Source organism: Nicotiana tomentosiformis, chromosome 4, assembly GCF_000390325.3.
Source record: "Nicotiana tomentosiformis chromosome 4, ASM39032v3, whole genome shotgun sequence".
Classification (NCBI taxonomy): Eukaryota; Viridiplantae; Streptophyta; class Magnoliopsida; order Solanales; family Solanaceae; genus Nicotiana; species Nicotiana tomentosiformis.
Genome location: NC_090815.1, coordinates 70,255,742 through 70,271,337, shown reverse-complemented (window position 1 = coordinate 70,271,337; position 15,596 = coordinate 70,255,742). Strand labels below are relative to the sequence as shown.

The window sequence follows — 15,596 nt, the reverse complement described above, 5'->3', positions numbered from 1 at the left end:
CGTCGAGATATTGTACCATCCCGGTAAAGCCAATGTTGTGGCAGACGCTCTCAGTCGTAAGTCAATGGGAAGCTTAATACATATTGAGGCAGGTAGACAAGGGTTGACCAAAGAGCTTCACCAGCTGGCCAATATGAGAATCAGATTGTTGGACTCTGATGACGGAGGTGTTACTGTACAGAATACAGCAGAATCATCTTTGGTAGCCGAGGTAAAAGCACGGCAATATGAAGATCCTACCTTAGTAAGATTGAGAGAGGGAATTCAGCAGTGTAAGATTACAGCTTTCAAGATCGGAGGAGATGGGACACTGAGATACCAGGGCCGATTATGTGTGCCTAGTGTGGCAGGGTTGCGAGAGAAGATTATGATTGAGATTCATCAGTCCCGATATTCTATCCATCCTGGCTCGACAAAGATGTATCATGACATTAAGGAGCAGTATTGGTGGGATAACATGAAGAAGTCTATTGCAGAATTTGTAGCCCAGTGTCCTAATTGTCAACAAGTAAAGATCGAGCATCAGAAACCCAGTGGATTGATTCAGAATATAGAGATTCCGACCTGGAAATGGGAGGTGATTAATATGGACTTCATTATTGGATTACCTCGCTCTTATCATAAGTTTGACTCCATCTGGGTGATAGTTGATCGACTTACAAAATCTGCCCATTTTCTACCAGTTAAGACAACTTACACGGCTGAAGATTATGCGAAGTTGTATATCAAGGAGATTGTTAGGCTTCATGGTGTGCCGGTATCTATTATATCAGACCGAGGAGCTCAATTTACGGCTAACTTTTGGAGGTCTTTTCAGAAGGGTTTAGGCACACAAGTAAATCTCAGCACTGCATTCCATCCGCAGACTGACGGACAGGCTGAACGTACCATCCAGACGCTTGAAGATATGCTACGAGCATGTGTTCTAGATTTCAAGGGGAATTGGGATGACCATCTGGCACTTATAGAATTTGCCTACAATAATAGCTACCATTCCAGTATTAAAATGGCCCCGTATGAGGCACTGTACGGGAGGAGATGTAGATCACCAGTTGGATGGTTCGAAGTCGGTGAGACAGAATTATATGGGCCAGATTTGATTCACCAAGCCATTGAGAAGGTGAAAGTGATACAAGAGCGACTGAGGATGGCACAAAGCAGGCAAAAGTCTTACTCCGATGTCCGACGTCGTGATTTGGAATTTGAGGTTGATGATTGGGTTTTCCTGAAGATCTCGCCGATGAAGGGTGTTATGCATTTTGGGAAGAAGGGTAAGTTGAGTCCGCGGTATATTGGGCCGTACAAAATTCTTCGACGAATTGGACAGGTTGCTTACGAGTTAGAATTGCCATCTGAATTGGAATTTGTCCACCCGGTATTCCATGTATCTATGTTGAGGAAATGTATTGGAGACCCTTCTCGGGTCGTCCCTATCAAAGATGTACAAGTTACAAAGGATCTATCATATGATGAAGTGCCAGTGGCTATATTAGATCGACAAGTCCGCAAGCTGAGAACAAAGGAAGTAGCTTCCGCGAAAGTATTATGGAGGAACAAGAATATAGAAGAAATGACATGGGAAGAAGAAGAGGAGATGAAGTCTAAATACCCTTACCTATTCCAGAGTGAAGATAACGAGGATGCCGGGGGAAATAAGGACGCATTATAAGGTGAAACGGCTCTATGAGGTAAGCAATAGCTTGTGAATACTCTTTTTTTAATACAAAATGGTGATATGCAGATAATGTACATATCCATAATGCTTTGTATAGTCTTGTAAGGCCATAGGTTGGGTTTAACTGCTTGCAAGTTTGGCTAGTGTCCATTTTATAGGGGAAACTCAGCCGGAAATCTCCGTCGGAATCCACGATGAGTTAGACACCCCATAAACCCTTACATTCGAGGACGAATGTTCCTAAAGGGGAGAGGGTGTTACAACCCAAATTCGCATACCATAGATTATGCCGTAAGTTAGTCGACGTAAATACAAGAAGAGATTATCTTTGAGATGATAAGAAGTTAATCCTATTGGTCTTAAACGATACAAGGGTGTATAAGAGTGGTTAACAAGTATTAGAAGTTAAACGAATCAAGGATGTTGTAACCCGTATTTTCGGGTAACACTAGAGGTGATTAACTGTCCCAAGAGGTCTTGTTTTAATGTATTTGAATCATATAATATCCGTATCATAAGTCTTGAAGTCAAGCGAGTTATGAAACAAAAGTCGATAAAAGTTGTCGCAACTTAGGTTTATAATTTTACTTAAACTTTAGGTTAAATGTTACTGCATTTTTCTCCAAATGTGCTTAGAATTATGGGGTGATCTACCTATCAAATTGAATATCTATGAGTCTAGTTTCCAACGCATTAAACCGTTCGTCGATACGATCTCGGAATAGAGAGATATTCTCGTTTTCGCGAGAGTGCGCCAAGCTGCTCTCTATGGGGCCCACAAAGGCGGTTTAAGACATATGGACATATATAAGATACCTCAACCCCGTTTTAAGTCATTATTTTTCAGTATATTCAGACCTTATAACCCTAAAAACAGTCTCTCAAGGTTCTCTCATGATCCAAGACCCAAACAAAGGGCAAACAACACAAATCAAATGTCGGGAATCCCGTGGCGCTAGTAAGTTTCTTGTTCTTCTTGTTGTTGCTGATTTTTGTGTTGTTCCAGCTCGTGTGGGAGGTTGTTTTAAGTGTTTTATGTTCTGTAAATACACCTTCAAGTTTTTAATATCAACCCTAGGTGATTTCAAGTATTCTAAAGTAATTCTAGTGCCGAAAAACCCGAATTAATTGCTAGTTTCGCTTCCTTGTTCTTGTGGCAGAATTGAAGGGATATTTCGTGGAAAATTAAGGTCAAATTGGAGTTGTTCTTTCTGTTTAAAGGTAAGGAACCTCTTACTCTATATATATTTAAGATTATCCAAGTTGTGGCTAAGTCGTTGATGCTAGAACTTGTGAAATATATATCGAAAGGCTTGGTAGTAATGTTGTTAGTTGGTGGACTGTTTTGGAGGCTCAATATGATTATTAATGATGTTGTTTGGGCTGTTTGGTGATTGTATTGACTTGTGGGAAGTCATATAAATAGGGGAGGTGCTGTCCGTTTCATCGTAAAATAGGTTGCGGTCGATACATAATAGTTACGACGCTTAAACGATAATGATAGTGTCATTTCTCTTATTGTAGACTAAGGAGTCGTGACATTTGCATAGCTTGAGGTTGGGCAGTATATACAAGGTATGTGAGGCTATCCCCTTCATTCTTTTGCACGACTCCGATTGTACATAATATAATGAACGAGCTCCCAAAGATACTCTACTCTTAGAAGCTAGCAGTACTTACATTGCTGCCCTTTTTATGAAATGATTGATATTGATGTTACTTCTCTTATTCTTATATTATCAATGTTGTTGATAGTTCCTGATTCTTATAAGATTCTTGATGAAGAGTTAATCCTAATAACTTGTACGAAGGATACCGACCTTACGTCACTCCGAAAGGTTCAAAATGTGATTCCAATGAGTCCAGCATGCATCATATATATGTATCTATTTTACTCTACCGAGCCACGCTATAGTCAGCCGGGTATGGAACCTATTGTGCAACCACTAATCAGTTGGGTTTTACCGAGCTCCACGTGGCCGGGTACAATTCTACCGAGCCCTATGATGGCCGGGTACGTTTTACCGAGCCTATTACGGCCGGGTACGATATGATGATGATGATGCCCACAAAGGCGTATGTTTTAAAAGTTTATGTATATATATGTATGTATCATGTATTTCATGTCAGTAGTCCTCAGAGGTACCCAGATGTTATAGGTTGTATATTCTCTATCACTGTTTACATTATTGTTCTTACTTATGTTTTCCTGCCTTACATACTCTGTACTTTATTCGTACTGATGTCCTTTTTATTTGTGGACGCTGCATGTTGTGCTGCAGGTCCTGATAGATGGGTAGACGCAGCTCCCCCATCACAGTAGGCTATCCGGTTCAGCGGTTATTGGCGATATCCCTTCTCCAGACTTACCGTGGTCTTGGTATGCATTTTGTTATAGACATTATGGGTATGTCGGGGCCCTGTTCCGGCAATGTTGTAGCACTTATGTTCTTTTAGAGGCTCATAGACAGGTGTCGACTCATGTATGGTTTGGAATGCCTTGTCGGCTAATTTTTGTTGTAGTCTTTCATGGCACCATGGTAGCTCGTACCTTATATATAGTTTCTTGACAGTCTTGTCGTCCCATGTTATGTATGTTCATGACATTATATTTCATTGTTGGATGTTCATGATCCATGTCTACCATTTATATTGATCTTGTCGGCCCTTAAAGATAATAGGGAAGGTTAGATAAAATGTACGTTGGTGTTCGGCAAGTATGGCCCGGGTTCTAGTCATGACCTTCCAGTTGGGTCGTGACAGATCTGATGAATGGTTATGAGTTTTTGCGTATTTCATACATCATCGGTAGTGTACGAAGGTTATAGAACGAAGTTTTGTTCGATATAAGGTTTATTACCGGTATTTGGAAGTCTTGAGCAGCTACTGTGATCGGAAGTTATTTCTATGAGTATGGGAGTTATGTGGATTATCATGTGATTGTGTCTTGGGTTACGGTTATGGCTTGATGCAGCTTGTTCAGGCTTATACAGTGTGTAGATGCAAGATTCGGGTCTTATAGAAATTTTGGATGTTAACAATTAGATTCTAAGGTTTATGGGATAAGGTGAATTAAGGATCTTCAGTTAGGTTGTTTCGTCAGGCTTATATGTATTAGGGTGACGTGGGATCACCCTCGGGTACGTACATGGTAAGGTTACATGGCAGTTTGATGGCTTTGGAATGACTCTTGGCACGTTCGAGGACGAACATATGTTTAAGTGGGGGAGAATGTAACGACCCGGCCAGTTGTTTTGAGCATTCGCATTCTATTCAACTATTTGAAGTATTGAGTAGCTCTGTATGATATATTATGACTTGTGTGAATCGTCGGTTTTGGTTTTTAGGTTATTCGTAATTTATTTGGAAGAATGAATTTCATGATTGAAGCTTTAAGTTGGAAGAGTTGACCAAGTTTGACTTCTGTGAATTTGACCCCGGAATAGAGTTTTGATAGTTCCGTTAGGTCCAGATGGTGATGTTGGACTTGGGCTTATGCCCGGATTTGCAATTGGATATTTCTAGAAGGATTCAGCACTAACTGGCGAAAGTTGAAAATTTGAAGGTTTGAAAAGTTCATAAGTTTGACCGGAAGTTGACTTTGAGGATATCAGATTCGGATTGTGGTTCCGGGAATTGGAATAGCTTTGATATGTCATTTGGGACTTGTGTGCAAAATTTGAGTTCATTCCAGGTTGATGTGATATGTTTCGGCATGAGTTTTGGAAGTTCAAAGTTCAATGTTCATTCACGTTCGAATTGAGGTATGATTCGTTGTTTCGATATTAGTATGTGTGATTTGAGGCCTCGAGTAGGTCCGTGTTATATTGTGGGACTTGTTGGCATATTTGGACGGGGTCCCGAGTGGCCCGAGTGAGTTTCGGATGAGGTTCGGATCATTTTTGTTCCATGTTGCATGGTTGAAGGTATGCTGGTTCTGGTGCTTCCGCATCTGCGGAAGAATGGACGCAGATGCGGACAATTGGTTGCAGAAGCACAAACAGGCTTGGCTAGAGATCATCACAGATGCGGAGGAAGAGGCGCACCTGCGTGTGGGCAGAAGTGAAATCCTTAGGCGCATGGGGGGTCCTATGCGCAGATGCGCGTTCAGTGGTCGCACCTGCGATTGCGCAGGAGCGGATGTTTTTCACAGGTGCGAAGAGTCATTTTTCAGCTTTTTCGGCAAAAGTGGGCTTCACGTCGCAGAAATGTGTCATTGTTCGCAAAAGCGAAGAGAACTGGGCAGAAGCTTTAAGTTCGAGAGTTTGGTCATTTTAGCATATTTGGAGCTATGGAGCTCCGATTGAAGCGATATTTGTGGCAATTTTCACCACGTGGATTGGAGTAAGTGTTCTCTACTCGGTTTTGGTCATATTTCATGAATCTTTCTTCGATTTTGGCATTTGGATTATGAATTGTAAAGAGAAATTGGGGGTTTTAGCCTAAAGAGTTTCGAACATCGATTCGGAGTTGGATTTGGGTGAAACAAGTATGGTTGGACTTGTAATTGAATGGGTTGTCGGATTTTATAAGTTTCATCGAGTTTCGAGGCACGGGCCCGTGTTTGACATTTTGGTCGATTTTGGGATTTTTTGAGCATCATTTGGCTTGCTTGGTATCAGATTTGACTTGTTCGAGTTAAGTAACATTTCAAAACTTGGTGCTGAGGGTACGAAACCCCGAATTATGTGTTATGTGATTGATGTTGTGGTGAGGCGCATGCTAGATGACGGGTTTCGTGCCCCTTTTTCTTGCAAAATCGGGCTTCGACGTGTGACAACTCTTTTAAGGGAGGATATTAAAAGAGAAGAGTCGCCACCTAATGGTTTTAAGGTGCGTTAGGGCACCTATTATGCAAATAACTCTGTTTGACTAGTCAACGCCACCAAAGATCGGGTAAGGGCTCAAATTACCTCAAAGAGAAGGTGTTAGGCACACTTCGAGGTCCACAACTGTGGGTACCGGCCGAACGTAAAACTATGTGGATTAGGCTAGGTGATCAAATAAACAAAGAAATATAAAAAGTCAAAGAATTTTATTATAACACAAAGGGAATTTGTACTAATCTTTAATGATTATAAGGATACCACTACATTGGTCTATGTTAAATGACTATGCGTATAAAGGAAAGGGGGTCCTAAGTTTTTTAGCCTATAGGATCACCCCGTGCAACATAAATAGTACTATGCAACTCCTTTTTGATAGGAGTTGCTCATATTATTCAGTGGACACAGACTATCATCTCCTGCTACCCGATTACTATGTTGAAGTTGTTTACCTAATGTGTTCTAATTCAATTCCAAGTCGCGTCCTATGCGTGCACTACCCATCCCGTACCTATGGTCTAGGAGGCTTTGGACCTCTATTTGGGTGGTTCTAGACTAACTTAGGCTGCTCAAAAATGATAAAACTACTCGAGCATTCAAAAACAAAGAGGACTGCACATAATAGCAAAGAGTGGCTCATGTTAGCCTCCACACATGAACTGAGAAACACGCAGACTGATTTTCAGATTAAGCAATAGAACGTTTCGAACTTGAGACTCAGAATCTTTTGGTCCTATAGGCATGATCTCTATATGATTCCAATATCAAACATGCAATGCTGCATTTTAGGCTAACGTACAGATTAAATCACTATAAGTTTTATAGACATGCTTTCTAAGTGATTCTGATTTTAGCAATATACATGCAACGGATTTGCAGATTACAAAAAACCTATAGGCATGATTTCTAGATTGTTCGCAAAAGACAGTGAAACGACTCCAGAACCATGAACTACCAACGCTGATTTTATAGACAAGTTCGTTAGGCAGGTGATAGTGACCTAGAAGCATGATATCTAATAGTTGGCAATTGATATTGATTTTATATAGTTTTATCCCTATAGACATGCTATCTAGATGAGCAATACAAACGATATGGGCAGCTGATTATTAAACCCATAGGCATGAGCAGTACAATGATAATTAAGGCAATGGATAGATTAATCATTCGAAGTCCTATAGGCTTGGCACCTAGGTAAGTAGAATATTGCATTGCTACGCCCTATAGTCATGTTATCTAAGAAAACACAGTAGTGGAGACTAGTACAGCAGATACTTGAAATAGCATGTGTTGGCCAGTTAAGTGATGTGTGTGCGTGTGACTCCTATAGGCATGCTTTCTACTCATGAAGTTAAACAAGTGAAGCAAATAGCGAATAAATCACATAGATCCTATAGGCATGCTTTCTACCCATTTATAAGAGAATTAGAGTACCCTACCCCTATTTTACTAATCTCCCCATCTGTCTTTGTTCACAAATTATTACAGACCCCAAAATAATGAATACAAGTGCGAATATTATATATTAAAAGGCTACAGGCCCAATACACAGAACAAGCCCAAAAAAATATAACCCAATAACACCTGGGACTTCAGCAAGCTTCTCCTTTCACACGAATAGTGAACCCAGGACCCAGCATGTTTCAGAGTGAGAATGTATCAGCTACACTCCCAAGGCCATACACAAACGCATACCAAGCTTAAAGGGGGAAACCATACATGATAACCAATTGACAATCCTAAAGCCTATTAACAGTGGTCATAATTCTTAGAAGCTAAGGGAGCAAGATTGGTTAAACAAAAGGGCTTGAGCATACCAACTGGGAAGACAACTCTGGCATAGCAAGTTTGACATAGAAGAACTAACACCATATTGAACAATTATTCAACAAAGGGAGGGTATAGCATACTGAGCATAGTTACATATTAAGAAGGCTGAAGAGGCAAATCTATAGAGTTGACGGGATAAACACATACAAAATAATTTCTCATAAATCAAGTTTAGCACAAGACATTAACCAAAATGTCAGAAAAAGATTTTAAACAGGTGAGCCTTATTCGAAACAATCACAGTTAGAGGGATATGTAATTGCACATGAAGCTGACCATAAGCAGCATAGCAACAAACAATGACATAGTTTACCATAAACCTCATCAGTGTCCTCACTCACGAGCACTTAAAAGGGAATGACAGGCAGGCATAAACATTCATACCAATTACCTAGGCGGCAGAGAATCTAACATAGCAATTTGCCCTAGAAACCATTCTAAACCAAACATGCAACAGAACTTAAATAGAAACATGCTTTAGATAATTGATACAGTCTCAGAGATATATCATATTGGGCAAGAAGAACTCAACAAAGTCTCGAATACAAACATAGAAATACAGGACAAAGTAGAAAACCACATTAGTCTAGAAACACCTAATAAAGCTAGAAACCATTCCAATAATGAAAGAATCTTACATGTGCTGAAACCTACTGAATTCAACTAGTAAAGAACATGGAATTGCAGGGGATTATAAAACAATATCATAGCAGTACAATATCAGGGATCCATGAATAACAAGGAAATCGAGTCATGCTTGTAGAATTTAAACAACATCAACACATAGAATACATACCTCATAGATAAACAGAAAGGAAAATAGTTAACATTGCAAGAGTTAAGGACACTAACCAGTAGAAAAGTTAAATGAACAAAAGAATGAGGAGTTAGAATACTGGTAGAAAGAGAACCCCAGATCCCCGATGCTTCAGAGTTCACAAGAGCCTCGAGAAGGGCTCCGAGCAGTGCTTGCACCGGAGGAGGTTGTTTTAACAATAATATGGCCTTGGCTTTCAGCCGGACAAGGATTCAACGATTCCAGAAAATATTCAAGTATCTCAGAAGAAGTGAACGAGTGAGAGAAGAATGTAGCGAATGTACTAGCAGTGAAAATTAGGTTTGTCTCGAGGGGAAATTGGGGAGGGGTTTATATAGTGTTCAAATAGAGCGGACAGACATGGACAATCATCAGTCAAACATAATAAAGGAAAGAATAAATCACATGCATTCAAAATCAGTAAAGAAAAAAGAAAATCTCATACCCTAGTTGGGTCCAACGGTCTTGAATCGAACCAATAATGCAAGAATCGTTCATTCTAGAGTGTATATAGACAAAAGATCATCCAGATCTTCACAAAATCGGAGTCAATCAGGCTTGCTCTTGAAAGGTAGTTCTTGCCAAAAATAGGGCAAGAATTAAGTAACACCATAGACACGCACATAATAGTAAAGTATCACAAAATAGGTAAGTAGATCATGGATTGATTCCATGTTTAGGTTGGAATCGGAGAGGATTAAGGGTATGGCGGCTAGGGTTTCTCAAGGACGAGTGGAGTGTAGAGGTTTCAGCGGCAGCTATTAGGTAGGAAATGAGGATTAGGGTTTAGGTTGGGTTAATTAAAAGGGGCTGGCTTGGGCTGGGGTTGTTGGGCTGAGGATTTGGTCCGAACTTGGCTTAAAATTGGGCCATAGTTTAAATACACAAAAGTTATAAAATAAAATAATTTATAAAAGTAATTAATAAATAGTTAAAATATTACTTATGCAGTAAAAATGATTGGAAATAATAATTTAGCATTATAAAAATATAAAATGCTACTTTGACACAAATAATGTAATAAAAACGCAATTATGCATGAACATAGGTTATTATTGCAAAAATTACATAAATAACTAAAATATAGATGTAATTATATAAAATGAAGTAAAATATTATTAAACACGCACGCGTATATAAAATGATAAATTTTGATGATTAAGTCATCATAGATAATTTAAAGGGATAATATTTAAGTAATTTAAATGCGAGAAAATTAATTTTAAAGCTCTAAAAATTGCAGAATATTATGGAAAGTACTTGTATAAATCTTGTAAATCAAATAATGATGCAAAATTGACATTTTGAAAATATTTATACTATTTGAAAAAATGTGAAGGAAAAATTGGGTATCAACAGCTGCCCCTCTTTACCCGGGAATGATGAAAGAGTTGTCGGGTAAAGAAAATGATGACCGATTTTGGCCGAATTGAGTGGGGAATGATGTGATTGAAAAATGGGAGCCGAACTCTGGTTCCTGAGTTGCCTACATATCCTTGGTGTTACGGGAATCAGGTCATGTGTAGTCCTGGATCCAACGACGAACAAAAACGACGGAGTTGTTATAAGAATGGTCGTATGTTTCGAAGAGGTTCTTTTTGGGTAGGATAGTGTTGTAAGTAACGGAAAATTTTAGATGAAGTCATGAATGCGAATTTTGGACGTTACGGGTGTATGAGGCAGATACTCGAATGGTCATGGAGTAAAAAGTAGTCAATTATTGGTAGTTGGTTACGTTTGAGGTAGTCAAAGGATGTGAACGTTGTGAACGGAAACTGGAGCGAAGATTGCTCCCGTTTGTAGAATAGTTACCTCCCGAATTACTTGTAAAACTTAAAACACAGTGCATGCGAACATATATGGGTCATTGAGACAATTTAAACATGATGCAAATTCCCTTTGGACCATGAAGTTTGTCTTTGGACGATGAGGATGATGTCCTTAGACCATGACTTCCTGAGCCATAAAGTGTATGATAAGGGATTCGCAGGCCATGAAATGGTGTCCTCGGGCCTTGAGGATGATGCCTCTGGACTATGACGCCTTTGAATAATGATGTGCCGTTTCGAGAGATCCTCAGGCCATAGAATTGTGTCTCCCGGCTATGAGGATGGTGCCTTCGGACTATGACGCCTTCGGACCAAATAGCGATATTTCAGTCTATGAAATGCAAAGATATGATGCTTAGTTGTATGCGAGGACGAGACAAGACAAGGCTTAGTCTTATATGAGATGAGGGAAGTGCTTAGTCCTATGCAAAGGAAGTGGATAGTGCTTAGCCTTATGAAGTATAGTGGAGAAAGTGTTTAGTCTCATGTAAGGAAAGGAGGCAATACTTAGTCTCTGACAAGGAAAGGCAATGCTTAGCCTCATGCAAGGAATAGAGATAATTCTTAATCTCATGCAAATGAAGGGAGACAGTGCTTAGTCTCATGCAAAAAAAAGCAATGCTTAGCCTTATGCAATTACGGAGGCAATGCTTAGCCTCATGCGAGAAGTGGAGACAATGCTTAGTCCCATGCAAGGAAAAGCAGTACTTAGCCTTATGCAATGAAAGGAAGTGCTTAGCCTTATGCAACTACTGAGGCAATGCTTAGCCTCATGCAAGAAATGGAGACAGTGCTTAGTCCCATGCAAGGAAAGACAGTGCTTAGCCTTATGCAATGAAAGGCAATGCTTAGCCTTATGCGATAAAAGGCAGTGCTTAGCATTATGCAATTACGGAGGGGCAATGCTTAGCCTCATGCAGGAAATGGAGATAGTGCTTAGTCTCATGCAAAGAAAGGCATTGCTTAGCCTTATGTGATTACGGAGGCAATGCTTAACCTCATACAGGAAATGGAAACAGTGCTTAGTCTCATGCAAAGAAAGGCAGTGCTTAGCCTTATGCAATTACGGAGGCAATACTTAACCTCATGCAGGAAATGGATACAGTGCTTAGTCTCATGAAAGGAAAGGTAGTGCTTAGCCTTATGTAATGAAAGGCAGTGCTTAGCCTTATGTAATTACGGAGGCAATGCTTAGCCTCATGAAAGAAATGGAGACAGTGCTTAGTCTCATGCAAAGAGAGGCAGTGCATAGCCTTATGTGATTACGGAGGCAATTCTTAACCTCATGCAGGAAATAGAGACAGTGCTTAGTCTCATGCAAAGAAAGGTAGATTAGCCTTATGCAAGAAAAGCAATGATCAGCTGCGAGGGAGTAAAGTATTTCTTAGCTTGATGTGTTTGGGTTTAGCAACTTCTCGTCATGAAGGTAGTGATTTCACTGTGCATATGTATCTTCGAATATTACTGTTGTGTCTATCGTACCTGCATTCAAAGGAAAATTATGAGTTTTTGCGGGGGACAGTTGGTTCGTGCTCTTGATTCCCTGCTTTGTCTTCATTCCTATCTTGGGGTCCTGCTTGAGTTACCCTGGGTAACATTTGGCTGCCGCAGAAACGAAGTTTTTGAAAAGCATGTATGCACTTGATAAAATTATTTGCAAAAGTGTAGTTGTTTTGAAATATATGATAATGCATGAGATCAAATAATTTAGATAAACCGGTGACTACGACACATTTAGAGACATTGCAACCTCTTTTTTTAGAATTTTGAGGGTCCTCCTCAAATTTTTGCCCCAGTTTAAATGCATACTCCTGACAATACATCCATTGGATGCTACACACGTGATGAAATCGAACAAACTCGATATCTTGCCCCAGCTTTTGATCATGGGGAAATGAAGATTTTATTAGGATGTGACCGAACCCACAGGGCTGCCTACGTTTCCCCTCTTAAACGGGAATCAGATCAAGCGTAATTCAGTTACATCAAATGAAAAAATGCAAATAATCTTAAACACAGTATCTCTTGACTGCATCTGAATTAATAGGTTTCGGCCAAATCTCTTCGTCCATTTCTGCAAGTATAAGTGCTCCTCCTGTTAGTACCCGATGAACCATGTAGGGACCTTGCCTGTTGGGTGAGAACTTCCCCTTGGCTTCATCCTGATGCGGGAATATTCGCTTTAGCACCAATTGCCCCGGTGTGAACTACCTTGGCTTGACCTTTTTGTTGAAGGCCCTTGTCATTCTGTTCTGGTAGATTTGACCGTGACATACCGCATTTATTCTTTTCCCATCAATGAGAGCTAGTTGTTCATAGCGGCTTTGTACCCATTCTGCATCGCTAAGCTCAGCTTCTTGTATGATTCTTAGAGAAGGGATTTCTACTTTGGCAGGAATAACTGCTTCAGTACCATAAACCAGTAGGTAGGGAGTTGCCCCAGTTGATGTGCGAACTGTGGTACGATATCCATGCAAAGCAAATGGCAGCTTCTCATGCCATTGTTTGTAATTGTCCATCATTTTCCTCAATATCTTCTTGATGTTCTTGTTGGCGGCTTTTACGGCTCCGTTCATTTGTGGCCTATATGTTGTGGAGTTCCTACGCTTGATCTTGAATGTTTCACACATGGCCTTCATCAAATCGTTGTTGTGATTGGCGGCATTGTCAGTAATTATTGACTCTGGTACTCCAAATCGACAAACAATGCGGTCCCGAACAAAATCCGCTACAACCTTCTTAGTTATAACTTTATAAGATGCAGCTTCAATCCATTTTGTGAAGTAGTCTATGGCCACCAGAATGAACCTATGCCCATTTGAAGCAGCGGGTTCAATTCGGCTGATGACATCCATAGCCCAAGCGGAGAAAGGCCAGAGCGAACTTGTTGCGTTGAGTTCATTGGGTGGTACTCGTATCATGTCAGCATGTATCTGGTATTGGTGACACTTCTGAACATACTTCATGTAGTCTATTTCCATAGTCATCCAGAAATACCCTGCTCTTAATATCTTCTTGGCTAAGGTGAAACCATTCATGTGCGGTCCGCAAGTTCCGGCATGTATTTCCTCGAGAAATTTGGATGCCTCCTTAGCATCGACAAACCGTAGTAACCCCAGGTCAAGAGTCCTTCTATATAGAATTCCCCCGCTTTGAAAGAAATGGTTGGCTAATCTTCAAAGCATGCGCTTCTGAGTATGGGTAGCAGTATCTGTGTATTCTCCCTTTTCTAGGTACTTCTTGATGTCGTGGAACCATGGATTTCCGTCAATCTCTTCTTCAACATGAGAACAATAAGTGGGCTGTTTATGAATCCCTATTGGGATAGGATCAATGAAATTCTTGTCCTGGTGCTGTATCATGGAAGACAAAGTAGCTAACGCGTCTTCAAACTCATTCAGAATCCTCGGAACATGTGTGAATTCTATCTTTGTGGACCTCTTGATCAGCTCTTGTACACAGTGCAAATACGGCAATATTTTGGTGTTCTTCGTAGCCCATTCCCCTAGAACCTGGTGCATTAAAAGATCTGAATCTCCGGTTACCAGTAGCTCCTGAACGTTCATGACAATGGCCAACCTGAGCCCCAAGATGCAAGCCTTATATTCTGCCATATTGTTGGTGCATGGAAACCTGAGTTTTACGGATACCGAATAGTGTTGGCCGGTTTCTGATACTAAGACAGCCCCGATACCTACTCCTTTGAAGTTTGTTGCTCCATAGAAGAACATTCTCCAAACATCATACGCCTTGGTGATATCTTCTCCTACAAATGATACCTCCTCATCGGGAAAATACATTTTCAATGGTTCGTATTCTCTGTCTACGGGATGTTTTGCCAGATGATCTGCCAATGCTTGCCCTTTGACTGCCTTCTGAATTACAAAGATGATGTCAAACTCGCTCAACAGTATTTGCCACTTTGCTAACATACCCGTAGGCATGGGTTTCTGAAAGATGTATTTTAGCGGATCCAGCCTTGATATGAGATATGTAGTGAATGCACAGAAATAATGCTCACTTTCTGAGCTATCCACGTCAGAGCATAGCAGGTGTGTTCCAGCAAAGAGTACCGGGCTTCGTAAGGCGTGAATTTCTTGCTCAGATAATATATCGCCTGCTCCTTTCTTCTAGTTTCATTATGTTGTCCCAAAACACAACCAAAAGCTCCATCCAATATGGACAAATAAAGCAGCAGAGGCCTTCCTGGTTCTGGTGGGACCAGAACAGGTGGTTTAGATAAATACTCCTTGATTTTGTCGAAGGCTTTCTGGCATTCTTCAGTCCAACTTATTGCAGCATCTTTCCTCGGCATCCTGAATATTGGCTTACATATCACAGTTGAATGTGCTATGAAGCGGCTGATGTAATTGAGACGCCCTAAAAAACTCAACACATCTTTCTTATTCTGCGAAGGTGGTAGGTCTTGGATAGCTTTGACCTTTGATGGGTCCAACTCAATCCATTGGCGACTAACGATGAATCATAACAATTTTCCCGTAGGGACTCCAAAGGCACATTTTGCAGGATTCAACTTCAAATTGTATTTTCGAAGCCGGTCGAAAAACTTCTTCAGGTCTGCTATATGATATGAACTCCTTTTAGATTTGATGATAACG

At 40.4% G+C, this 15,596-nt stretch overlaps 1 protein-coding gene across 1 annotated transcript; it reads right to left on the bottom strand.

Moving 5' to 3' along the window:
- Positions 1-14,153: 14,153 nt before the first annotated feature.
- LOC138909898 (uncharacterized) lies at positions 14,154-15,292 on the bottom strand. The gene is made up of 2 exons (XM_070201115.1): positions 14,999-15,292; positions 14,154-14,852 (listed from the first exon to the last, which is right to left on the bottom strand). The coding sequence occupies exons 1-2, from the start codon at positions 15,290-15,292 to the stop codon at positions 14,154-14,156; spliced, it is 993 nt and encodes a 330-aa protein (XP_070057216.1).
- Positions 15,293-15,596: the final 304 nt, after the last annotated feature.